General features: G+C 41.0%; 2 protein-coding genes across 7 annotated transcripts in view; one reads left to right on the top strand and one right to left on the bottom strand.

Moving 5' to 3' along the window:
* The window catches only part of dmgdh (dimethylglycine dehydrogenase), a 158,273-nt gene extending 146,925 nt beyond the window's left edge, over window positions 1–11,348 (bottom strand). For all 4 annotated transcript variants that reach the window (XM_069938244.1, XM_069938255.1, XM_069938264.1 and 1 more), the window contains exons 1-3: window positions 10,717–11,348; window positions 8,901–9,078; window positions 4,534–4,632 (exon numbers count right to left, since the gene is read on the bottom strand). In XM_069938244.1, the coding sequence (XP_069794345.1) occupies window positions 4,534–4,632; window positions 8,901–9,078; window positions 10,717–11,333 (894 nt within the window). In that variant the 5' untranslated portion in view covers window positions 11,334–11,348. The remainder of the gene's footprint in view (window positions 1–4,533; window positions 4,633–8,900; window positions 9,079–10,716) is intronic.
* bhmt (betaine-homocysteine methyltransferase) lies at window positions 11,051–24,702 on the top strand. 3 transcript variants are annotated; one of them, XM_069938301.1, is made up of 8 exons: window positions 11,052–11,177; window positions 11,843–11,975; window positions 13,203–13,321; window positions 14,964–15,155; window positions 19,395–19,542; window positions 21,345–21,527; window positions 23,182–23,410; window positions 24,345–24,702. In XM_069938301.1, the coding sequence occupies exons 1-8, from the start codon at window positions 11,136–11,138 to the stop codon at window positions 24,535–24,537; spliced, it is 1,239 nt and encodes a 412-aa protein (XP_069794402.1). In that variant the 5' UTR covers window positions 11,052–11,135; the 3' UTR covers window positions 24,538–24,702. The 3 variants fall into 3 exon arrangements, with proteins under 3 accessions (XP_069794421.1, XP_069794402.1, XP_069794413.1); XM_069938320.1 differs by lacking the exon at window positions 23,182–23,410 and having other exon boundaries at window positions 11,051–11,177; XM_069938312.1 differs by lacking the exon at window positions 21,345–21,527.
* Window positions 24,703–27,485: the final 2,783 nt, after the last annotated feature.

Consider the following 27,485-nt stretch of genomic DNA (forward strand, 5'->3'; position numbering starts at 1 on the left):
AGCGGCTGCAGGGGAAAATTGGTTGGTTGGGGTTGGGTGTTGGGTTTTTCCTCCTTTGCCTTTTGTCAGTGAGGTGGGCTCTGCGGTCTTCTTCAAAGGAGGTTGCTGCCCGCCAAACTGTGAGGCGCCAAGATGCATGGTTTGAGGCGATATCAGCCCACTGGCGATGGTCAATGTGGCAGGCACCAAGAGATTTCTTTAGGCAGTCCTTGTACCTTTTCTTTGGTGCACCTCTGTCACGGTGGCCAGTGGAGAGCTCGCCATATAACACGATCTTGGGAAGGCGATGGTCCTCCATTCTGGAGACGTGACCCACCCAGCGCAGCTGGATCTTCAGCAGCGTGGACTCGATGCTGTCGACCTCTGCCATCTCGAGTACTTCGACGTTAGGGATGAAAGCGCTCCAATGGATGTTGAGGATGGAGCGGAGGCAACGCTGGTGGAAGCTTCAACAGTATGTATGCCATGTGCAAACCCCATACACTTTTGGAGGGTGGGATGAAATCAGAGCACCTGGAGGAAACTCATTCAAGCACAGAGAGAACATACAAACTTCTTACAGACCGTGCTGGATTTGAACCCATATTGCTGGTGTTGTAATAGCATTGTGCTAACTGTTTCACCCTGATACAATTTGGAAGTAACCAACACCAGAGCTCCTCTGGGAGCCCTGCTCACCATCGGCACACTCAAAAATATTAGTCCCAGTATCTGATTCACAGAAGCCAGTCATTAGTAGCCTGCAGCCTGAAGGTCTTCGGCTGCATGGCTGCTCTTTCAGGATTCTGTCCCAGGTTCCTCAGCAGAGAGATGGGGGGGTGGGGGGGGTGGTGGAGGGTGGCAAGTGTGTGCCCTTGCACTAATCCACTGCTTCTCCACAGCCTGCACCCTTTGAGGTCTGGGCGGCCAAGCATGGACACCAGACTCTATGGCCTTGGATATAACATGAAAACTACTGATAGCCTTGTTTTATAGGCAGCTTAATCCTACCCTTCAGACAGGTCAGCTGGGCAGTAGGATCCCACAGAGAAGCACTGAAAAACATATCTCCACTCCCCCGTCCCTTCCAGCTCCATAGCAGCCTGGTTGCAGTTATGAAATATGAAGATGGATAATATTCTATTCACTCACCTTTTTAAAGCAGTATAGCAACAGAAAAAATATTTATGAGGCAACTAGCAATGCAAAGACACCAGCAAAAATAGAGTGCCACAGTTAGATTTACAGTCGGCACAATGTTATTACAGTGCCAGCAACTTAGATTCAAATCCTCTGCTGTCTGTAAGGAGATTGTATGTTCTCCCCATGACCGTGTGGGTTTCCTCCACGTGCTCCAGATGTCTCCTACCCTCCAAAAACGTATGGGGTTTGTAGGTTAATTGGTGTATTTGGGTGGCATGGGCTTGTGAGTTAGAAAGGGCTGTTACCATGCTGTATCTCTAAAATTAAAATTAAAATCTTTTTGGGTTCTCTTGCTCGCATTATAAAACATATCCGAAAACACCTGGCGACGAACTATCAACCTGAAATTAGAAACCAGCAAATATTATGTAAAAACTACTGTACTTGATCTGACAAACAACAATGGTAAAGGGGCCATCTTCCTTTGAAAGGGATTAGGCCATGGCAACTCAAGAGCTAGCTGCAACAAATCATAATGGAATTCACCAAGAATGGCAGGATCCGGTTTCAAATTAAACATTCAAAATCCTAACAATGCAGTTCAATTCAACAATTAAATTCAATTCCTCTGTTCTGGAATGAACCCTGGATGACTAAGGAGAAGCGTTATCCTATACGGGAAGTGGTGCATTTCTACCGTGTTCTGTCAACCTAATTCATCCACAAATAGTGGGAATCAGGGCAGACTGTGATTTCTTACATTATTAGTATTCTTCATTATAAATATTGAATATTCACCCCACCCCCACCTTGAGGAGAAGCATAGGAGATGACCCTCACAAAGGTAACAATGAGAAGATGTGATGCAGTACCTCAAATAGAAGGCTTCCATGGATGGGAGGTCAGAGTCTGTGATGGACCTGGGTACGTTTACTACTTTTGTATTTCTGGGCTCTTGAATTACCAAACCTGGTTGTGATGCAACCAGTCAAGTATACTTTCCACAGTACACCAGTAAAAGTTTGATAGGGTATTCAATAACATGCCAAATCTCCTCAGAGTTCTTAGAAATGAGAGGCATTGGTGTACCTTCTTCATGATTGCCTCATGTGCTGGCTCCAGGAGTAGTCTTCCAGGAAAGGAAAGTGAAGGTACTAATTCTCTCCACCTCCATCCCTTCAATGCAGGTAGGTGTGTGGCCCTTCGGCCTCCCCTTCCTAAAATCAACAATCTGCTCCTTGGTCTTGGTGACGTTGAGTGCAAGATGCTGTTCTGGCACCACCCAACCAGATTCTCGATTTCTTTCTTGTATTCTAACTTTTGCTTCCAGCTGTTCTGCCAACAACAGTGGTGTCAATAGCAAATTTACAGATTGTGTTTGAGCCAAACTTTGCTGTGCAGTCATGAGTATAGAGTGAGTAGAGTGCGCCAGATGACAGAAGCAAGGACATGATTGACTTTGACTGCAACATCTTAAAATATCAAGTTTATTATCATTTGATTGTACAAATACAATGTGTTGAAACAAAGTTCTCCAGTCCTCGGTGCAAAATCATGCAAACAGTCAACCAGACAAAACACACAAACAAATATGCAGTACATATATACATTTTAAAAATAAATAAATATTGTTTAATAAGTAGTAGAAATGTAGGTTAATATGAGCAGTTCATTCAGTCATTCAAAATTCTCACTCCAGTGGGAAGAAGCCGTTTCTCAGCCCGTTGTTCTGGCTCAGATACCCTGAATCTCTTTCCCAACAGGAGTGGCTGAAAGATGCTGTGTGTGAGACGGTAGGGACCCTCAATGATTTTGCATGTCCTCTTCAGATGATCATGTCAATGGGGGGAGGGAGACTCGAGTGATCCCCTCTACCACTCCTATGGTTCTGTGGATTGACTTCCGATTCAATTCTCTACAGCAAACATTCCATGCTATGATGCAATTGGCCAGGAGGCTCTTGATGGACCTCCTGTAGAAAATTGACAGGATGGTGGCCGGTAACCTTGCACGTCTCTGTCTTCTCAGGAAGTGCAGTTCCTGTTGCATCTTCCTGACAAGAGAGGATAGGTTGCATGTTCAGGTCACTTCTTAAATGGACTCTGAGGAACTTGGTGTTCTCTACTCTCTCCACTACTGAGTTATTAATGTGTAGAGGTGGGTGGTCATTCATGGTCCTCCTGAAGTCCACAATCATCTCATTCGTCTTGTCCCAGTTGAGACTCAGGTTACTATTCTCACACCACATCACGAGATTTTCCACCTCTTCTCTGTAGTGTAACTCATTGTTGTTGCTGATGAGGCCGACTACTGTTGTGTCATCTGCAAACTTAATAATTCTTTTGGAGCTGAATCTGGCATTGCGGTCATGGGTCTGCAGCGTGAATAGGAATGGACAGAGCACACAGCCCTGAGGTGCTTCAATGCTCAGCGTGTCAGTGCTCGACTTTCCGCTAGAAAGTCCAGAATCCAGTTACACAGAGGAGCGTTGAGTCCCAGCGAGAACAGCTTCTCCACCTGCATCTGGGGAATGATGGTATTAAATGCCGAGCTGAAGTCAATGAACAACAGCCTGGCTTATGAGGTGTCATTCTCCAGGTGGATCAGGACAGAGTAGAGGGATTACCAGTGCTACAGTTTTGTCTAAAGGCAAATTGAAAAGGGTCCATTGTCTCTGGAAGACATGCTCGAATGCGTTTCATCACCAAGCATTTCATAAAAGTGGAAGTCAGTGCCATTGGGCAGTAGTCATTGAAGACTATTATTGTTATCCTCTTTGGTACTGGGATGATAGTGGGGATCTTGAATTTTGTAGGAACAATAGACTACTGCAGCGACGTGCTGAAGATGTCCATAGGGACCTCCATCAATTGGTGTGTGTGTGTGTGTGTGCGTAATCCATTAGAGCTGATGCAATGATCCACCTCATGTATTTCCTGTAGATTTCCTCTGCTGCCACCCTGCACTAATTTCCTTGGAAATTTAACGATGCTGATGAGAATTCCATCGTTTCTTCTAATAAATACATAAAAGTTAAATCTTGTGTTTATGCCATTTGAATATCTTGTTTTCTTTTGTTATTTTCTTGCACTAAATATACTTAAAATTTCATCTGATGTTTTTTCCAGTGGTTCCTTCTCTCAACCCAAATTCCTTTATTCACCATGAGTTTGGTTTTAAAAGGCCACCATAAAGATTAAGATAATTCCTTCATGCAACTGGTTCAATCCAAACAGCTAACAAATTCTACATCAAGATTTGCAGGATTTTATTCCTGGAGATGTCCAAGATTTATGGATTGGCATGCTGATGACTCCCATGTTTCGATCAGTAATCAAGAATACACATTGGTATCAACGCAATTCCTGCAATAGACAGAGAAGATATTTACAGGTTAGTGAAGCCACTTACCTGTCCAGTCTCTTCCTCCAAACTTTCATACAGTTTGATACTGTAATGATGAATTTTCTTTAAATTGATTCCAGGATGAAAATATGTTGTTAAACCAGCCTAAAGGAAGATAAAATGTTTGAATTATAGACCTAAACATGTAGAAGCAACCTTGAACAAAATGTCTGATAATGTTTTGTCATTAGGGAAGACATTACATTCAAAATATTAATTTTCAAACTATCTTTGCAACTCCTCTCTTTAATTTTGTATGTGATTTATTTTGCAGAAGCTTCAGTTTACTGACTTAAGCAATTTATTCACAACAGTTTTTAATTGATTGTGGTGTCTTCATTCTTGAAGCATAGTAATGTGAATATCACTTTATTCATTATTTAATTGTGGGGAACCCAGAGAATTCTTTATAATAAATAGTGTAGGGGTTTCCTGAAAATGTGTGGTGAAATCCCCATGTTTAGTTGTTTCCATTCTTTTAAAACAATCCTTAAAATTGACTTTCCATCAGCTAGTACAATTGACAGTCTCATGTCAGTTTGGACCGATAATATCTTGCTCACCTCTAAGTCTAAGACTCAATACAATTTAGGCTCATGCTTCAGTCTTATCAGGAAGTTAATATCTATTAGAAATGTTCAATCTCCTATATTTAAAATGGAAGGAAAAATATTTGGAAAAGGGTATGGATTTCTATTTTTATGCATTTATCCAGATTAATTCTCCAATAATTAACCTTTTGTTTCAGTAGTTTTTTGTGAAACCTTTCTACATGGAAAATGGCTGCAGAACAGATCTAGATTTCAAATGCAATTTCTTGGTTTAAAAGGGTATTTTAGTTAACCTGTGCACATGAATGATGATAACTAATGTAAAAACACTTAAGATATGCAGATCCCACTCTTCCAGCTTCATAACACTGAAAGGTTTACATAAAATTCCTTAATTAACTCTCTTGAAACTACAGTATTTTTCAAGTTTTAATCTAATGTAAACACCTTCCAGGAACTTTTGACTCAATATAGTTGCTCCAATAGTTCAAACAAGGTTCCATTTAATATCAGATTTTTCAACTTATTTAGGAATCAAATAAAACACCATATAGACAATCACAATCAGGGGATACAATTAAAAAGTAGAAGCTTGTTGTGCATTATTTGTTCCTGGGTGCTATAATGTGGAAAATTGAGGCATTATATTCAATTGATCCATCCCATTTTTACGCTCCGTCCAGTCTACCTCACAATCCTCCTCATCTAATCACAACACAGAATTTTATTATTTCTTCTTTAAACATTTACTTAACTTTACATCAAATGAATCTCTTATTTATCTTAATGAATCCTTGTCTCAAATTTTGCAACTTCATAAATTCACAGCTCAAGAAATATCTCCTGAGATATTAGTGGGTTTCTTATTTACTCTCCCCACAGTTGAAAACTCCGGTCTTGACTTACCCTTTTAAATCCTTCCATAATTTTAAAGACCTCCAACTGGTCATCTCTTAGTCTTCTTATCAGACAACAGAATCCAAATCTGTTCTGTCTTTAATAGTAAATACAATAGGTCTGATAACTTCCTTTTAAATGTTTTATTTTCTCAGGTCAATGTCAATCACATTCTTCTGATATTTTGCCAGCTGTGGCCTTATTAATGTTTCACAAAGTTATGATCATAAAGTTGTACCAAGATCTCACTGCACTTGTGTTCTAATTGCTGGTTTGCAGCCCTATCTATCCATGCTGCCCTTTTCAGTGATGTTTAGATGTACAAGATTCTTTTGTTCCTCTATACTCCTTAGTTTCCTACCATAAATGTCTTACTCTAATTTGAATTCTACAATGCGTCACCTCACATTTATCAGGATTAAATTCCCTGCCAAATTTACTAACTGATCAATTTTATGTATATTAGCCAACACTATTTTTCTGATTGTATGAATTCCATAAATTCAATATTAATTCATTCTACAGAATGTTTAACAAGTATCATTTTGAAGTATTTTTGTTAATTTTCTCCCATTCATTTCCTCTATGACTGTCCATCATACTTTTACCAAACAAACCTACTGATGACATTCGCTCCTGCATCTTCCAATCTCACCTTAGATGATGGAAAGTGATCCTATCATTTTTGCATTCTAATGTTCCTTCTCACCTAGTGAGAAGCCTGATTTATTTGTCACTGCTGTGCGAAAGAAAATAATTAGAGCTACCTGAAATGATAATTGCTGAGTAAAAAATTCTCCATTTACAGTTTTATTCTACATGGCTGATCTGTCAAATTTCCAAGAAATAACCAAACACTTTTTGCCACTATTTGTAGCAGCTTTTATTACATTTTATTTAACTGCCATTGTATTCAATAAATCATATAAATTTACAGTATAAGCCTTTTGAGTCCTGACCATCCTAAAGAATTTAAGATGCAACTGAACATTGATTTAATTGTGTAAAGAATGGGAACGAATCAATTACCAGTTTGTACTTCAGTACATATATTTTGTTCACTAAGAATGCTTTGGCAGATGTAAAATAACTTATCCTGAATATAACAAATACACAGGCTGCAGTAGAAAGATACATTATTTTAAAATATTTACAATACAATTTGACTGACATGTTTTAGTTAATTTCATTAATAATGCTAATGAGAAATAAATAGATGCATTTAACATGCCATAATGTACATTCTGCAAATTTGCAAAAATAAAAAAAATATTACATTTGACATTAAAATGAATAAAAATATTTTAAACGGTACATTTACAATTGATCTATACATGCAATACAAAGTGCAAAAAATACAAAGAATATGTTTGTTTAAGATATTATGAAACATCAGTCATGAAATTTCCAGCCACAATTCCTTACAAAATTCTACAATATTAATGATCATCAAATCACGTGATTCCGTCGGGGAAGCCAGTTGTCTGCCGTTGCCCCATGATACCCCCTCCAAAAAAAAAATAAAAAGTAGTTAACAGAACACAATTAAGAAAGCAATGTTTCCAGATATTATATAGAATACTAATCTCCAAAATGTGCCTGATAGCTTATCTCAGGAATAAAATGGCACTAAAGGACAATTTGAGGCTTCTTGTTTGATACTGAATAGTTTCAACATATTATTTCTCTGTAGCATTCTAGAAAAATATCCCCCATGCCTCTCTCTCACTCTTTCCTTCTGAGATGACTGTGACAGATGACAAATTTGGCCATAGATTATCTACACTCTCCATGAATTATACTTATTGCCCAAGTAAAAAGCTTTGTCCCAGAAGCAGAGGTTAAAATACTAGCTTCTAATCGTGGTACAATTAGATGATATGAATTGCTGAACAACTCAACCTTCACCTTTATGGTTTGTTACATAAACTCCATTGATTGATAACACATCTCAAACATTATGCAAGATCCAGGATGTCCAGCATTCTTTCTCACTTGATCAGGGAACACTGCAATAAATTAATTAGTTGCAGTATAAAATATTCTTGGTGTTGAACTGGCATCTTTGTTTCACAAAAGGGAAAGTCCCAAGCACCACTAAGTACTTGAAAAATGTAGAATGGGAAATATAGACATCAAAAAAGCAACATCTAATTTAAAAATAGCAACTTTGCAATGACCATATAATCCGTTTTAAGGTTTCCTTGTCTGCTTGAAAATACCCCCAGTGCAATGTTTTACTTCAATTTGTGCGAAAGCTTGTTTCACCCAAAATATGGCACATCTGGGGTGCAGCACTGTTTTAAGCCTGCATTCAAGCCCGAAGCTTGTTTGGCAGCTCTTCTCTCTATAGCTCACAGCCTTTTGACACAGAGTGCAAACTTTGAGCTATTAGGTTATTTTTAAAAAATGTATTGGCAGGCTCTCCTTGTGTTCTTGCTGACATTCACCCCTCAGCTATCATAACTAAAATAAAAGAATCAATTGTGTTTTGGCTGCTTGACTATGCTTGCTGTAAACAAAACATTTACTTGGACACATAATATGGACTATTATAACAAGAGTTCACTATATTAATTGCCTGCAGGACATTATGGATGTCCTTGGAATGTTAAATGCACTATGTGAATTTCTCCTCACAACATTCCCTCTCAATTATTCTGATGGCCTTTGGTCATATAGATGTGCAGTTATTTTGCTTTCAGTAAGCACAAATGGAACAAATTCTTCAAAAAAACTAAATACTGCAAATGCTGTAAATATGAAATAAAAACAAAAACTGTGCAAGCACAGCAAGTTGGGGAACATTTGGGATCACTGATTAGTTGAGTTTCCAGTATTTTCTGTTCATTTTTTAAATTACATGATAGATGTTGATTTGTGATATGCAGAAAAAAAGTTCCAGAAGATATAAAATTTTCTTACCGCATGCCACGTAGAACCAGCTGTTAGCTCAGACTTCTCGAGCAAAACGACATCTTTCATACCAGCTTTGGCAAGATGATAAGCCAAGCTAACGCCAACACAACCACCTCCGATTATAACTGTTTCAGCATTATCTTTCCACTTTTTCGTAAACGGTGCTGGGAGCTCAATTTCTTTGCTAATTTACAAAAGGACAAAATAATTAGTTCTGTGCTTTCAATTTCCTTCAGTGCTGCTGTTGGTAACGATGTGGTTACAATACACGTGTATATAATACAGGTATCTTCATCTTCCTTTGAGAACTGGTACTGCAGATTTACTCATATATGCTGATATTCATATCACAGTTCCATGTACAAACATAAACAGGTCCAAATAAGCAATAACTAAAGGCACAATGTTTTGAATTTTCTTTGTTGATGAGCAAGGACTTGACTTTACAGAGTTACAGAATGCCTACAGCACAGATTCGGGATGATCTACTTCATTCCACTCCAATTCACCACCTCCAAAAGTCCTGCACACACATCCCTATCAGGAGGAAATTCAGCTCCCTGCTAAACATTCCCACAATTAAGAGAAGCAGGCTTTCCTCCTATCACTTTTGCTTCTTGTGCCAAACACTAGCTTTCTATTTCCCCCTGACTCCTGACACCTCCATCAATAGAAACCAAATTTTGCTTTCTTATTACTATTGTCTACGTGCTTATAAATAACCTTTCCAGTTTTCCCTGTGACTCACTTCCTCCATCCCTCCAATAATATTGATTAAAATCTCTTTTGCACTCTCTCCAAAGCATTTGCATTTTTTTCCACTCCATCTCCTACCCAGTTTAAAATTCCAGGATCTTACCTACATTTTAACCACCTTCCATGGTACATGTGTCTAATTTCTTATCTGGTTTATGATTCGATCACGTTTTCCCATCTTAAACGGAGCACTAAGTTCCACCTGCTGCCCACTTGTCCAAGCCAATTAAGCTTTAAGGGTCCTCCACATTTTTACACTGTTCACCGAATCCAAGAAGTGGGAAGGGGAGAAACTCGGAATTTAAACACGCAAGGCGATGAAAGGAAAAAGTGATTCAGCATGGCTAGAATATTGCTGCAACTGGTTAGATCAGGAAGATTTCCCCCCACCACTCCCCCCCAACCCCCTACCCACCACCCCCTACCCACCACCCCCCCACCCCCTACCCACCACCCCCCCACCCCCTACCCCCTACCCACCACCCCCCCACCCCCTACCCACCACCCCCCCACCCCCTACCCACCCTCCCCTCTCCCCCACTCTCCCCCTACCCCCCCACCCCCCACTCTCCCCCTACCCCCCCCACCCCCCACTCTCCCCCTACCCCCCCACCCCCCACTCTCCCCCTACCCCCCCACCTCCCACTCTCCCCCTACCCCCCCACCCCCCCTACCCCCCCACCCCCCACTCTCCCCCCACCCCCCACTCTCCCCCCACCCCCCACTCTCCCCCCACCCCCCACTCTCCCCCCACCCTCCCCCCACTCTCCCCCCACCCCCCACTCTCCCCCCACCCCCCACTCTCCCCCCACCCCCCACTCTCCCCCCACCCCCCACTCTCCCCCTACCCCCCCACCCCCCACTCTCCCCCTACCCCCCCACCCCCCACTCTCCCCCTACCTCCCCCCACCCCCCACTCTCCCCCCACCCCCCACTCTCCCCCTACCCCCCCACTCTCCCCCTACCCCCCCACCCCCCACTCTCCCCCTACCTCCCCCCACCCCCCACTCTCCCCCTACCCCCCCACCCCACCCCCCCCAGGCGCACGGACTCAGAAAGCACTCACCCTCCTTTGGAGGATTTGGTGGGTGGCGAGCTAACCAACCCCCGGGCAGCAATCCAGCGGCAGCGCCCTGCTAACGCCGTTTGCAAGAGCAGCGTTCGGCGAAACGCTCTGAGCAACCGAGACATGCTCAAGGGCGCTCCTCGGACGCGAGCGAACTCCCAACCATCCGTCCGCCCGCTCCGCGTCTCTGTCCAGCCCGCTCTCCCCGCGCGCTCCGCCCCCCGCCTGACGCACCAATCCGAGGCTAGGAGGCGGGGCACGGTTCTCGGCGCGCGCACCAATGAGAGCGCGGGAGGCGGCGCGCACCCTGCCCGGCGGCCGATATAAAGATGGGCGAGGAGAGGTGCGAGGGACGGGTGTTGGGCGAAGCGGCGAGTGGAAGAAAAGCCGAGGAGGGAAGCGCGAGAGCAGCCGACGAGATGCCGCCAGTGGGAAGAGACGGAGAGAAGGCTGCAGAGAGAGTAACTTTTTAAGATTTGCTTTGTCACCAAGTAATGATGGACGTGGTTTGATTTTTTTTGTAGGAACATCACGCAGCGGTTCTGATGGACGAGGGTCCTCTTCCAATCCCCGCCCCCCACCCCGACTCCAAGCCTTTCCTCGGGGCGTCGCGGCATCTCCGGGCCGGTCGCGGCACGAGGTGTCAGTTGGCGCCTCCTGCTCTGTGTCGGTTGCTGGGGGCTCGCACCGAGGCGCGCTCAATGAAGCCCGGGGTCACAGTGCCTCGGGTGGGAGCTTGCTTTGAAAAGTTGTCTGGGTTTTTCAAAAAACTTTATGAATAAACTAACCGCCGGGATTTCACCCTCCAACTTTCCACTATGTTGGAGAAAAATTGCAAGCGAGATTGCTGATCTTGATCTGCCAAGGCTGTTCCTGTTCCAAGTTGAGTAACGTGCTCTGTATCACTTTTCATCATTCGTTCACAAAGAGCCCCCTAATTGGTCATCTAAGCGGGTGAAGGCAGACCCATGGAGTGACGTCACTGATGGTGACCCTCCCCCTTCCCCCCTCAAGTTCTACCTCCAGGTTGCATGTGCTACTTTATATTTTTTTAAAAAGTAAGTTTTCAAATGCAATCGATGTATGTATTGAATCATTATGGTTAAGATTTGAAATCTTACTGTAGGGTCTTCTGGAGCGTTTAGCATCTGGAGAGATCATTATTGGAGATGGGGGATTTGTTTTTGCTCTTGAGAAGAGGGGATTTGTCAAAGCTGGTCCCTGGACGCCAGAAGCAACAGTTGAACATCCTGAAGCCGGTAAGGCCATCAAAACCAAATTACCATGTAAAGTATTTCACATTATTCACACACCAAGGCAACTTGGTTGCCCCAATATCTTCAAAGTTGCAATCCAATAATATTAGATGAAGCCTCTGGCATTTTGAGCCCAACTTTATCTTTGTCAGTATAAAACAATTCGCCCCAATATCTTCAAAGTTGCAATCCAATAATATTAGATGAAGCCTCTGGCATTTGAGCCCAACTTTATCTTTGTCAGTATAAAACAATTCGCCCCAATATCTTCAAAGTTGCAATCCAATAATATTAGATGAAGTCTCCGGCATTTGAGCCCAACTTTATCTTTGTCAGTATAAAACAATTCTCCCCAATATCTTCAAAGTTGCAATCCAATAATACATGAAGCCTATGGCATTCCATATATATAACCATATAACCATTTACAGCATGGAAACAGGCCATGTCGGCCCTTCAAGTCCATACCGGTTCACTTGAACAACTCCACTAGCTCCTCCGCATTCGAGCCCAACTTTATCTTTGTCAGTATAAAACAATTCATTTTAATGGAGCCATTGGTTGTCCTGCCTTTTCTGATAACTTGTCAGATGTTGTTCTATTTTAATTTGAAGGATTTAAAAAAAAAAAAAAAAATTGTCACTGCACAAGACTTGTTAGCTGCAGATTGGTGATACTTTGGCAATTTCCTGAAGTAGCTATCTTCAAATTGAAATGAGTTTGTGGAGCTCAATGACTTTTGAAGTAGGACATGTGTTAATTTACACCTGTTGTCTGTATTGCCTGATTCCCATATAAATGTTTGATCTTTGAGGATTTGAGTGTTAAACAGTGAGACCAATGGAAGTTCCTGAAGCAAATGTCTGTGAGACTAGGGGGGAAAAAAGCAAAATAAAGCTTTTAACCAAGTTGCTTCCATACTCCACTTTTTAAAATTTGCATCACAATTAAACACATTTCAGATGTCATTTTGAGGCACGACCTGACACTAAATTAAAAATGTCCAAAAATTTAATTCTGATTCAACTGTGGAAGAGTTTAACTCCATAGATTAATTGACTGGCAATAATTTATTTGGGAAAAGACTTTCTATATTAATATGCAACAAAGTACATGCATCTTTTGTGTAAATATATGACATTAACTTATTGTCCAAGTTACCAGCTGTTGTAAAATGGATCTGTTGGTTGATTGGATTCAAGATCAAGTTATTGTTTGACTCTTTTACAGTGAGACAACTACACCGTGAGTTCCTCAGAGCCGGTTCCACAGTCTTGCAGACATTCACATTTTATGGAAGTGATGACAAGTTGATGAACAGAGGGAATTATGTGGAGCAAAAGTTTACAGTAACTATTTGCTTTGTTTTGCTATACTGCTTTATCTAGAAGTTTATGGCTTAAGTTTTGACTAACTGTGTCCATTTTAGAATATTTGTATGCTGACATCAATAGAAAAATATATCCTGTGGTGTTTCATTATAAACAATAATTTATAATCATTAAAGAATGGCATTGGGAGATGTCGCTAACATCTTGAGTGGTAATAATAAGAGGGTAAATGTGGGAGAACCAGCAGCATAGTTGGGTCAAGTGGCACCTTCAGATGAGGGACTTGGATATTGGGTGGGTAAGGTGAGGACAGGAGGGTGGGGGGTGGCCTGCAAGTGGCACCCTTGTTCTCTGCCCCACCTGCTGTACCCTAGATAAGCTTTGAGAATAAGGCAAAAAAGCTGGCAGAATTTCAAAGCCCGGGAGCAATGTGATTTGAAATCCAAACACAAAGGATAGAAGGAAGAACAAGCAATATACAAGAGTAGCAAAGTTGGGTACAAAGGTTTTCTCAAATATAGAAATAGAGGCAATTAAGAGATACAAAGTGGGAAGGTTAATGTGGCAGTATAAACTGGAAAATATCAAAATCTGGATTTATTGTTATGAAATTTGGTGTTTTGTGGTAGCGTCATAGTGCAAAATGCATATTATCTTGCAACGTTACTATAAAAATAAAATAATAATCGGGCATGAAAAATAAGGTCGTGTCTTTGGTTCATTGATTATTTGGGAACCTTGCAGAGGGGAAGAACCAGTCCTTGTGCTTGTCCCTAGGCTGCTGTACTTTTTCCTGATGGTAGCAGATTGAAGAGGGCATGGCCTGGGTGTTTGGAGTCTTTGAGAATGGAGGCCTTTTTTTAATATTTAAAAAAAGGGACCACCTCGTAGCTGTCCTCGATGGAGTGAAGTCTGGTGTCTGTGATGATGCAGGCCAAGTTGACAACCCTCTGGAGTTTATTCTTGTCCTGACACTTGGTGCCTCCATGCCAGGCAGTGATGCAGCCAGTCAGAATGCTCTCCCAGTACACCTGTAGAAGTTTGTGCGAGTCTATGGTAACATGTAGGACCTCCTCAGACACCCCACAAAGTATAGCTGCTGGTGCATTTTCTTTGTGATTGCATCAAAGTGGAGGCTCCAGGACATCTCAGATGTTCACACCTACGAATATGAAATTCTTGACCCTCTCCGCTACTGATCCCTCGATGAGGACCGGGTCGTGTTCCCCTGACTTCCTCCTGAAGTCCACAATCATCTCCTTGATCTCGCTGACATTGAGTGCAAGCTTGTTGTTGCATCATTCAATGAGCTGATACATCTCCTTCCTGTGCACTTCCTCATTGTGATTCTGCTGACAGCTGGTGTCATTGGCAAACTTGTTGATGGCATTAGAATTATGCCTGGCCACACAGTCATGGGTGTATAATGAGTAGAGCAGTGGGTGAAGCACACGTCCTTGGGGTCTGCCTGTGTTGATATTGATATTGGGAATCAGGCAAGACAGACAACAGGTGTATGTCAACTGGCTGATCGATCTATGTGAGAGGCTGGATAATCTTAAATTTAATTTGACACTGTAGTTTCCATTTCGTCTTTATTGTTGGCTTAATAAATAATAAATTGTATCTGGTTTTAGAACTGTTTATTTTGCTCTTTTAGAGCAACAAGGTGAATGAAGCTGCCTGTGACATTGCTAAGGAGGTGGCGAATGAAGGAGGTGCCCTGGTGGCTGGTGGAGTCAGCCAAACTCCATCCTATCTCAGCAACAAAAGTGAGACTGATGTGAAGGCAATTTTCAGAAAACAGCTGGGTATTTTTGTGAAGAAGAATGTCGACTTCCTTCTTGCTGAGGTATAGTCTTTGCACTTGATTTGTGAATACAGTAAAACCCCTATATCCGGTATCTATGGGGATGCCAGTTAAGTGAAGTTGCTTAAAGATTGCGTGTTGCATGATTGGCAAACGAACTACTATGGGAATGCCAATTTTAAACTTTTTTAACCAGTTTATTTTCTGCAATTTCCTTTTACCTGGTTGTTTGAATTCCGGATAATGGGGATTTTGCTGTATTTGCTTGCTTTTAAAATAAAATTCCAATATATCTGTATTGCAGAATATTTGGATCACTTTTGGCGTATTTGATGGTTTTCTGTTGTTGGAAATTGACTGATTAATTCTAACTATTTATTTGTGTGAATCATCACGTCTGGTTATTTTGCTAACAATTATGGCTTGGAATGCAGTTTCATTTCCTAGTTTAATTAAAATTTGTAGCCAGTTGCCATAGACCTTGACACTAAAAAGAAGTGAACAAGCTACTTACCCAGTATATAAATATTAAAGTTTCAGCTGTGAAGTGCACAGTATTTGTGCAAAAAGGCTTAACGAAGATTGAAAGAAGCACACTTTAGTGCTCAAGCCTTGCAGGTACTGATCACCTCTGGAATGAAGCACCAATCAGATTGTTGGTGGGGTTGATCATCCAAAATATTCTAAGAAGTAAACAAGTGTGACAATTACTTCCTGAAGAAGATTTCAGGACCCAGCGTGAGGTCCAGAAGAATTTAAAGAAAAATGCAAAGGTAAGGAGAAAATGTGCTGTAAAGTAACGTGGGCCATAGATGGAACCTTAAGTAATTTTTTAAAAGAAAAAGTAAACTAGTATTGCTACATAAATGCAGAGGGATGTCACCAATGAAGCAGCAACTTTTACCTAATTAAAGGCCTCAAGACTTGAGCTGAATGGCCTAATTTTGCTCTCAAGTCTGCTCTGCCATTCAAACCATGGGTTGTGCATTTCTTTCAATCCCATTCACCTGCTTCTATAACTTTCGATGCTATTACTAATCAGGAATCTATCAAACTCTGGATCATAGCTACCCGATGATTTGGCTTCCAGCTTTCTGTGGCAATGAATTCCACAAATTCACCACACTTGTCTCTGTTTTAAGGGTACTTTTTTTTTCATTTTGAGCCCACACCTCTGGTGTTTCCATTACTGGAAACCTCCACAACTATCCAGCTATTTCAATGAGATCCCTCTATGTCCTTCTCCAATTCAGTTAATACTGGCTCAGAGCCATCAGATGCTCCATACTTTATCCCTCTCATCCCTGGGGTCATTCTCATAAACTTTCCTCTGGACTGTCACAAACACCAGCATATCCTTCCTTGGAAATAAGGCACAAAAAATGCTTGCAATGCTCCAAATGTGGTCTGACCAATGCCTCATTCAGCATCAACATTATTCTTTGTCTTTGCACTCTAGTCCTCTCAAAATGAATACTGATATTGCCTTGCCTTCCTTACAGTAATTATACTGGTTGTGGTATGAAAGCAAAGAAAATAAAATTTAGTTTAAACAGTCTGTTGCCCAAGTTACCATCTCGTGCTCTCCTGTTTAAAGGCAATCCCCCTACATTATAGAAGGGCATAGCATGGACCAATATGATCAGAAACCATTCGCTTCACACAAGCAAGGTAAAGGTAATAGTTGATTTATTCGGGAAGGTGAGTCTGCAGCGTGTTGGCATTGGAGGGGTATGTACTAGATCAGGGTAGGCAACCTTTTAATTTTTAGACATGTAGCACAGTCGCAGGTCATTTTCAGCCCATGAGTCCATACCAGGGTGTAGGTTAATTGGACAGCACGGACTCTTGGGCTGAAATGGCCTGCTACTGTGCTGTATGTCTAAATTAAAAGGTTGCCCATCCCTGTACTAGATTAATATAGTCATGATTTGGATATTTTATCCAAAGCTGTGTAGATGGAGAGGGGCTGCTGGGACACTTTGTTTGCCCTTAAGGCAAACTTCTGTATAGGGTGACTTGCAACAATCAAAAATTATTATCTTTAGTGCAATGCACAACAAAGTTATTGCACGATTTCATGAAGGACCTACTGTCTTATTAGATTCAAATGAGCTCAGGTTCTCTTGTTTTGTACAGCTGAGATGAATGGACAGCTGCCTTTACATAAAAGGTCCCATTTTCAAAAACTCATTGAAGGGTATAAAGGTTCCATTATTGTCATGTGATTCTACATTTAGAATGTAATGTACGTGAAATTATTTAATTTCTACTGTGAGCAAGACAGTCACCACTTTATCAAGCACCCTTCAGAGTATTACTTTAGCACCACCTGCCAAGCACGATCAATGGATGAAGCACCTAGGTGGCCTATGTACTGTTTAAGAAGTATTAAATAAATCCCTCTGTGCTAAGATGCAGAAGAGTTGTTGGCCTTTATGTACAATGCCAGAACCAGATAAACCATCTTGTCTAGTAAACTGATGGCAAGATTACTTTTTCTCAAGTAGAAACCAATTATGCAAAACAAAAGGCAGGAGCTCCCAATGGAAATCCTCAGTAACTGTTTTGGAACTTGGAAAGCCAAGATGTACCGAGTGCAGTGCAAGCAGTTCTCAATTCTTCTTCAAAGTCTTTCATTTTTCATGTTTTGTCTAGAGAGGTTCAGAAAGGTTAATGTACCCATCTGTCTGAGGAAAATCTTTTATTCTACAATAATGAACCCCCCCCCCCCCCCAGGTTTCCATGGAATTTTTAAGTGGCTGGAGGCAGAGTTTGAAGATTAAATGCTTTCTCTGAAGAATTGAATCCTGTTCAGACTTTTGAAGAGGCCTTTTTTTTTGAACTGGACAATACAGTGCTAAACAGCTGGATGGGACCAAGGTGTCTTTTACTCTTTTCCTTCATAAGGAAAATGTAAATCTACTTTTGGCTCTTGTAATTTACTGGGCTCTCTGCACACTCTACCACATTTCTGTAATGTCTCAATTGGAATTCTGGTTTGTGTTGTATGCTAATAAAGATCAGTCAATATCATGAATGGCTGCATCACCTGTACTGACAATAACCACACCAGCAGTGCGAGTATAAGACAGCTTTAATAAACTAATATGTACACTGAGAGGTCTTAGACAAGAATAACCTGGAAGGCTAGACTGTAGCTAGACTGCTTTCTATACAAGGTCACTGGGATGACCCCTGGTGACCTAGTGGTGTAATTACATATCACCACATTACCAAAGAATGGAAAACTGAGGAGTAGCATTAGAACAATCAGTAGGCACCAAACTAATTAATGAGGAGCTGTCAGAGGCTGAATAGGAAGGGACATCTGTGATAATGGACAGAATGAACTGATCCAGAATGAACTGCTGACTTACATTAGGAACAAGGACAAATGCAACATGAAAAACCTTGCTTTCACTGCAAGCAAAGAAAATAAAATGATTGAATTAAAATGTATTTAACCATTTTAATTGTGCAAAAAAAACCTGTCTCCTCTCTGATTAGCTCCTGGTAGTTGATTGGTATGTCCTTTTGGTATGTATTGAGAAATCTGACTTGTGGAATTGATGGTTGTTGAAAATTCAATACATTTAACAGACAGCTTGCATCATCCTTCGTATGTCCAAAAGAACTTCTGATGTATTAAAGTTGCTATATAATACACAAAGGTGATGGGAAAAACTTAGCAAGTAATGCAGCATTTTTATGGCAAAGATACATAACCAACATTTTGGGCCTGAGCCCTTGTTCAAAGTATGAACAAAAAAAAGCAGGGAGATGCCTAAATAAGGTGGTGGGGGAGGCATGAGAAGGAGCACAACCCAAAAGGCAAGAGGCCATGGATGAGAGGGCAGAAGAGGAAAAAACAATTTTTTTGGGTGGGGTGGTGGTGTTCTCCACAAGTGCTGGAGAAACTCATTAGCTCACAAAATGTTCTTTATGGCAAAGATGCAAAACTGTTTTGGGCTTGAGCCCTTCGTCAAGATATGAGCAAAATGTAGGCAGGTGCCTGGCAAACTGGTGGGGGGGAGGGATAGGAGGAGGAATATAAATGTAGGATGTCTCAGTTCAGAGATGAGCAGTTTAATGCTGTGCTTAACATTATGCATTCTCTTCTTGTGACTAACTTTATGCTAATATCATCTGGAAGGAAAGTAATAACTTTTTTGTTGGGTGGGGGGGAAACCATGGAATAATCTTAGTACATTAAGTGATCCTGACAAGCAGACATTTGTATTAGTCCCCATACTGAAATACAATTGAATTCTTTTGCAGTACTTTGAACATGTGGAGGAAGCAGAATGGGCAGTGCATGTTTTGAAAGAATCTGGCAAACCAGTTGGTGTCACCTTGTGCATTGGTCCAGAAGGTGATCTGACAGGAGTATCAGCTGGGGACTGTGCTGTTAGACTTGTAAAGGCTGGTAAGACCATTCTTTCAGCTTTCCTTTATATGTAAATAAACCTCTTGATTGTTATTTGTAGTAAATGTTATTTTATTTTATGATTAAATAATTGCATTTTAATGATCAGGTTTTTAATCATGGACTGGTTTGGACGAGCATAAAACTGCATTTGTATTACTTTTGAAGGACATGAGATCATAAGATGTGGGAGCAGAAAAGGGCTATTCAGCCCATCAAGTCTGCCCTGACATTTAATTGTGAGCTGATCCATCTTCCAACTCTTCCCCACTACCCAGTCTTTTCCTCTTTGATGCCCTGGCTAATCAAGAACCTATCAATCTCTGCCTTAAATACACCCAATGACTTGGCCTCCACAACACCCTGTGGCAACAAATTCACAAATTTACTGCCCTCTGGCTGAATAAATTCTTAAGTGAACACACTTCAACCCTGAAGTTGTGCCCTAGGGTCTCCCACTATGGGTAACATCCTTTCTACGTCTACTCTGTCCATACCTTCAACATTCAAAATGTTTAAATGAGATCCTTCCCATTCTCCTAAATTCCAATGAGCGCAGGGCAAGAGCTGTCAAATTCTCCTTGTGTGACGACCCTTTAATTCCTGGAGTCATCCTTGTGAGCCTCCTCTGAGTCCGTGCCAATGACTATCAGAATTCATCTGATTAGTATTAAAATAGGCTTGGGCCTTTAGAAAATTGCAAGGTCAACAGATTTACAAGAGTTCACATTTCCATGCACTAGAGCTCTTTGAACATGATACTCGTGCATCTTTCTCTAACTCTCCAGCTATTTTCTATCAACTATGGAGACAGTGCCAATCTTGCAAAGATCAGTTTTGGTTTTTTGGCTGCTTTGAATTGGGTTAGTTTGAGGGAGGCAAGGAGTGATTTTCTTCTTTGGTAAATTGATGGCATCTGGAACACAGATGAGAAAAAGTTGGGTAACTTTTTGCCTCCTGACTTCTGGGAGTTTTAAAAAAAAAAAAAAAAAAAATCCATGTGCTTCTGTCTTGCATTCCAATGTAAAGCAGTTCCTCTTTGAATTCCAAATACTTTTAAATCTACTGGATTAATTTTTGACATGAACAATTTCTATTTAATTTTAAATTTCAATATTTTTTTTGCCAGAAGTAACTTGGATAGATAATGCACCTAAAATGTTCTAACCAGGTCCTCCATGCACCTGATTTTTCCAGCATATCAACTTTAACATTGTTAACATTATTATAAGTTGCTAAATGTTTTTTTTTTTTTACAAGCTATTAAAATGTTGTTAAATGGTCAATAGGAAATGTTAGAACACCCTCTGGATCCTCCATTTTGCAGAACTAAACTAAGAATCTTTCTCTCTCAAACTAGCCAAGAAACCAGCTATAACCTTGGCTCAAAGATGTTGCTAGGAGACAGCATAAAAATGTTGAACCAAGCTACAAACGGACTTCTTGCAAGCATGAAATACATTTTAACCCTTTCACAAATGTTTGAGGAACCTGTTTCAGGCTTGAATAAAGAAATTGTAAATCTTCATTGCAAACTTTCCTTGGTGCCTCTTGTACTCTTCCTAATGTTCTGACCCTTGGCACCCTTGTTTACCTTTTGATTGTGGAACGTGGCAAGTTCAATTGTACTTGAAGAGCATCAGGGTTAACAGAATTGTGACTAGGCAAATGATCCATCTTGCTATACAATGGCAAAAATGGTATTTCCTTCTCTCAGACTTTGTACTTTTAGCCAATACAAATTAAGAAATGTGTATATATTACTGCTTCCCACAAATAATGTATAAATCCTAACAAAATAGGTGCTGATCTTGTTGGAGTGAACTGCCATTTTGACCCAACCATTTGCCTTCAAACTATGAAGCTTATGAAGGAAGGATTAGAAGCTGCCAATCTAAAGGCACACTTAATGATGCAGCCTGTTGCCTTTCATACACCTGACTGCAACAAGCAGGGATTCATTGATCTACCAGAGTTTCCATTTGGTAACATTTCAGTTTTACTATTAAATTAACTTTGGTAGTGTCATCACTAATAGCTTTGCTTGCATGTAGTCGCTGGTAAAACTCCAATCAGAAGCAGGCCTTACTGCTGGTTGTTGCATGTCTAACTTAATACCGTGGGTGCAGTTAAGTTGGTGTAGCAATCTAGTTAGAAATGAAATGGAATATTTTGAAAGGATGTTGGTAGCAAATTATCCTGACTGGGAAAACATAAACATCAATTGTGAATGGCTATGAACTCACTGGACTTCAATAATCTAAGATGATTTTCTGTAAGTTTGAGGGCATATACTCTGGGAATATTTGTGCTTTGTTTTAGTTCTTGGTTCGGTGCTACCAATCATTAGTACAGTGAGAAATTGCCATTTATAATCTTGTTATTTTATTTCTTTAGATTTGATTGCTTGCTGTCACTCTCAAAATGGTTTCTGAGGCTTCCCACTGACCCCAGTATTCCTAATCTACTGGCTGGTGTTGTATCAGTGACCGAAAGATTCTCATGTCCATGCATGTTTTTTTTAAAGTACCGTGATTAATCCCACTTCCTGGTTGTTTTGGTCCAAAATGTTACAGCTTATCATATGCTCACCCACGTACAGCTTCTACTATATAACCAGTGAGCTTCAAGTCAACAATAGACTTGGAGGGGCAGTAGGGAATCCCACCCTGCCAGCAATTGGCCTCTTGAGAGAAATCAGTCCTGCCTTCATTCTCTCTCTCACACACTATTTGTTAAATTTCGCTTTTAGCCTTCCATCCTAAAGAAAACTATATGAACCAAGATCATCATTAACTTGATCTGCAAGACAAACACCTCATCTCCACAAGTCATTTTAGCATTTCCTTACTATGTCATGCCTGTCTCTTTTAAATTTTGCTGGTCCAAGAATTGTCCTTGCATTGGAATCTTGTATTGTTTATGTCATGAACAATTCAGTAAAATGGTAGAAATTCCTAGTTCAACTTGCAGTAGTTTTCTTAAATGAATTGTAGGAGCTAATGTACAGTTCACTTCATGAAGAGGCAAAAGTAATTTAAAAAAAAAAAAAGTTGAATAGAAGGCTTTACAAATCCATAACTTTACAAAAGTGTAGAAAGAATTGTTTAAAATACTCTGAAACATTGTTAGGATTACACTTTGGTGTTGCCCCATCAGATCTATGCTTGAGTGCCTATTACTATAAAAAGAGTGAAGGGGAGAGCTGTCTTGGCCTAGATTGAGCTACTTGCATTGCCCTGGTGTTCTGGCATCTAAATTTGGATGAACGTAAACAATTTTATAACACAGTAAATTCTAAGAGTGAGTGGACTGCTGGCAGGAATGATTGTTCCTTTGGAAATGAAAGGATGGAGAATAGGGTAAATTAAACTGATTTAAGAAGCTTTCAACCTTACTTTGTTAATTATAAATTCAATCTTCAGTACTTGGGTGAAGCAAAGCTATTAATTTTTGGGTGTTGACCTAGTAGAACCTATTGCTCTTCAGATAATCTTTTGTTACTAGTTGCCCTTGCTATTACTAACCATACTGGATTTTGCTTGGCATCTATGATAAAATATATTAATTCTAGTACCATTGAGCATGATAAATGGCATAAAATAATTTCATTGAAAAATGTGACTTTTTTTTTAAAAGCTCTGGAGCCAAGAATTCTCACCAGGTGGGACATGCATAAATATGCAAGGAGTGCATATAACATGGGAATCCGATACATTGGAGGCTGCTGTGGCTTTGAGCCTTATCACATTAGGGCTATAGCAGAAGAACTGGCAGTGGAGAGGGGCTTCTTTCCAGTAGCCTCAGAGAAACATGATACATGGGGAGGAGGTCTTGCCATGCACACAAAGCCTTGGGTGCGGGCCAGGTATGAGCAACTAGAAATTTTGAGCATGTGAATTTCTTTAAATATTAGCCACCAACTGTTTATTGAACACTTGCTCAGTCAGAATTACGTCCACAATTGTTTTTCAAGCGGTTAAGTATGTTTTTTTAGCTTTCCTAACAGCTTAAAATTCTGAGACAAAATTAGATAAATGTTACAATAGCAAGACTGCAAAATATTCATTTCCCAACTCAAATTACTTGGTCAATAACATTGCAATTTCAAATAAATCATGTTGCACTTTTATTGAAATGTAGGACCTATTAACTCACTCTGAAGATGAAATGTGCTTCCCACTTAATTTGGAACTTATTAACCTTGCTGTGTATGTTTGCAATACCAGTTCTTCATTTGGAATGGCTTTTTAAAACTCTAATGTCAGATCATAATTAAAGAACAACACAAAAGTGATACACAATGAGGAAATGGCTGGAACAGCAATTTTTTTGTCTCTGGAGTACCTGCAGTAGTGTAAGGGGACAGGACAACACCTGGCTGGTGTCAATCAGTCAGCCTGAATGGATCAAGCCCCACCTGGTCAGGTGTTAATCACCCTCTGGGGATATAAGCTTGCGCCGGCCTCCTGAGGTCTCACTCAGAGTTGCTGCAGCCACAGCCAGCCTGGCTCTGGAAGTCTTGTACAGTCTTTATCTTTGTGTGTGTCTGATTCTGGATAACAGTGCACCACATGGACCTACCAATTTTCCTCAAGCAAAAGTCAATCCACACTGCGTCCTCTCTCAAGCCACTTCTGAAAATGTTCTGTCAGTTGTGAAGAATTTGGGGTATGCAGGTTGAAAAAAAGCAGCTCCCCTTATTCTGATCTTGTCTAACTCTGAAAACACTAAAGCAACAGGTTTAATAAATATTGTGCCTTGTCCTCAACATTAAACATGTTCCTTGAATTCTTTTCCAGAGCTCAGCAAACATATTGGGAGAATTTGGTACCTGGAACTGGCCGACCATATTCTGCTTCCTTCTCAAAACCAGACAACTGGGGTACAACCAAAGGAGATGAAGATCTAATTCAACAGGTAGAAGCAACTTCTGACAGTCAACTGAAACACCTGATTGAGAAGCAGAAGAAAGTTGCTTCAATAAAAGCATAAATGTTCTGAACAAACAAATAGCAAATAAAAGGTTGTATTTTAGAGCTTGCATGTACTGTATATCAGATGTAAATATTTGCCTTTCTGTTTCCAGCATTAAAATTCTGGTTGTGCAGTTGTAGATGTCTGTAATTTTCTCTTGCATAAATAAAAGTTTAAATGAAATTCCCTGCTATTTGCTCATTTTGTTCTAATGCTCAGTTTCTCCTGCATTGTTTTTACTTCCTCTGCACTCTTGTTTTTTGTTCTCCAATCTACTGTAAAACACTGAAATGTCTTCAAGGGAGTTCTGTGGGATACTCTCACTGCTTCCCATCTGTAATCTCTGCTGCTCTCGAGCTTTGTCTCCCAAAAACATTTCCAAATATTCCAACACACACACCCCATGATTGGTAACAGGGGTTCAATTTTAATGAGTGTGTATTGTTAGGTCTGCTTTGTTCATGAATGAGTGAGACAAACACCAGGCTGAGTCGAAATCAGGGTTCTTTGTTCTTTATTACCGGATTGTAACACTTGCGACTAACCATGTTAGTCGGAGAATGCATTCTGCCGTTATCAGCAAAATGGTGATTTTTTTTTATACCCTTGGATATGTGCTTAGAACATCATCATATCATTACTTGTCCAATGACTAAAACTGTTGCTATCCTTTCCCTGCTAGCTTCCTGCCTCTCAATCCATCAATGTCTCTCTTATCTTGTAAGTACAAGGATGCATTCACATCTTGTTACAGCCCTGCACATTCCCATCTCATGATGTTTTACCTAACAGGAGTACAAGGACACCTCCCCTTCTTGTTACAGCCCTGTACAGGGTAACTCCTTACACATTCCCATCTCATGATGTTTTACCTTACAATCCCTCCTTTGTCCTCTTTAGAGGACAATCTCGCCCTGACTATGCTACCACTGCGTTACATTAGTTCGCCTATTATTGCCAAGCTCTATACGGGTTCTGTTCACAGGGTAGTTCGGCTGGTGGGCGAGGGCTCCCCCAACCCTCCTTTGCGTACACCCCCCATCCGTCACCCCGATCCCATTGCCCATTTACAAGTTTCATCCCATTTGCCCCCAAGCAAAAAACTAGCTAACCCCCCGTACATTAGTAAATTCCCAAGTTAACATATGGTCTACAATCTAATTCATAATACTTGTTCTACAATCTGATTAATAATGTTTGTGTTACAATCAATGTTATAATATTTGTTCTACAATCAAGGTTATAATATTTAGGTTACAAGCAAGGTTAAAATTATATGTGTAACAATCTAATTCACAATCCCTCCTTCCCATCACATTCCCCTTCAGACTCCAGATCGATCTCAGCAACTTTCTCCGCCTCCTGTAATGTGAGATAGTCTTGCTCCACAGCCTGCACAGCTTGATATTTCGGAGGCAGTTCATCACGGTCAGCAAAGGCTCTCTCTATGGTCCTCGTGACCAGCGTTCGAATGCATGGAATACAACAACAGCCACAAGTGATAAAAATTGATACAGAAATGAACAAACCCAGCAAAAGTTGTCCTAACAATGTGCTCCATCTCCCAAACACTCCCTGTAGCCAGGATAAAACAGGATTGGAGACTCCAGACTGGGCTTTTAATTCTTTCGCCAATGCCCTAAGTTTCGTTAACCCCTTAGTGAGTGATCCATCTGGCCCTGTGTTATTAGAGATAGAAGTGCAGCATAGATCTCCAAACATAGCACACACTCCACCTTTCTCTGCCAGGACCATATCAATCGCTATCCTATTCTGAAGTGTCATAAGGGAAGTTTCTGACAGTTGTTGATGTATTGCCTCAACAACGTCCCTGGTCAAATTTGCAAGGCGCTGGACATTATAGTGAATAAGGTTGATCCTATTAACATTTTTATTTACAGTGATGGGAAAAATTGCACTAAAAACAGGAAAACTTTCAAACCCAGCTGCAATCTCATCGGCTAATTTAAATTCGTCCGGAATATTCCGGGCTTGGCCAATGGCATCAATCCATACCCCATCAGGGTTCCTTCCTCCCGGCCCCAAGAGTCCAACACTCCTCCTTTTCTCCACAGCCAACTCTCTGTGTGGCGCAATTCTAGGGAATCCTCGTCTCCCTCCTGCCTTTTGACAATCAGCACTGGCGCATTAAGGGTTACTAGAGCACACCGACCATCCCAGTTAGCGGGGAGCCAGTTGTACAGCACTCTTCCTCCACAAAACCACCAAATATCCGCCCTAGCCTGGGTCAAGCGGGTTGCACTACTGCTATGTGAGAGATCAACATGAGTCCTGCACGAGTCGCTGGGCAGCCAACCCACATGGAAAACGTGCGCTGCTGTGTTGTTGTTGGCAAAACAAGTAACATTAGTTATGCCTGTGGATCTAAAGACAGGGGGAGCTACATTAGCCGGAGCTATGGGAAACGTCTGTTCCCATATCAGACACCTATTCAGTGGGTTGGATTCTGACATTAGGTTCAAGGCGCAGTCCATAGCATCTGTCTCCTCAAAAATTGATCTGCTCATCCGTAATAATGGCCTTCCTCGGGCACAGACCCAGCAGTTCCCATACCCTGCTTGGTCCGCATATTTACCCATCTGATCTATCCAGGAGTTTGACTCATCAATACCTGTCTCAATTGCTATCTTCTCTCCCCTGGTCATCTTCGTACTGTCGAATTTTCTCACTTCCCCCTCTTTCGAAGTGGGTTTAATTATGTCCTTTGTGTATGTTTGTAAGTCGAACCTCACCACTCCCCAAGGATCTTTTCCACTAATAGACACTCCAATCATTAGATAGAAGAGGTCTCCGACACCATGTTCTCTCCCTGTGCCCCCCTCGCATGTCTTAGAGCTCCATCCCTTCATATTCCACGGGTTGCGCAGCCCCGCCATTACTGTCAAAATCAGGGGATTCTCTCCTTTCATTGAATAGGTCACAGCACCACGTATCAGGGAGATTTT

Source organism: Narcine bancroftii, chromosome 1 (genome assembly GCF_036971445.1).
Source record: "Narcine bancroftii isolate sNarBan1 chromosome 1, sNarBan1.hap1, whole genome shotgun sequence".
Lineage (NCBI taxonomy): Eukaryota > Metazoa > Chordata > Chondrichthyes > Torpediniformes > Narcinidae > Narcine > Narcine bancroftii.

Coding starts and splice junctions, on each gene's coding strand:
- bhmt (XM_069938301.1), top strand. CDS start 11,136: ATGCCGCCAGTGGGAAGAGACGGAGAGAAGGCTGCAGAGAGA. Junction 11,178..11,842: donor GAGAGAAGGCTGCAGAGAGA/GTAACTTTTTAA, acceptor ATCTTACTGTAG/GGTCTTCTGGAGCGTTTAGC. Junction 11,976..13,202: donor AGTTGAACATCCTGAAGCCG/GTAAGGCCATCA, acceptor ACTCTTTTACAG/TGAGACAACTACACCGTGAG.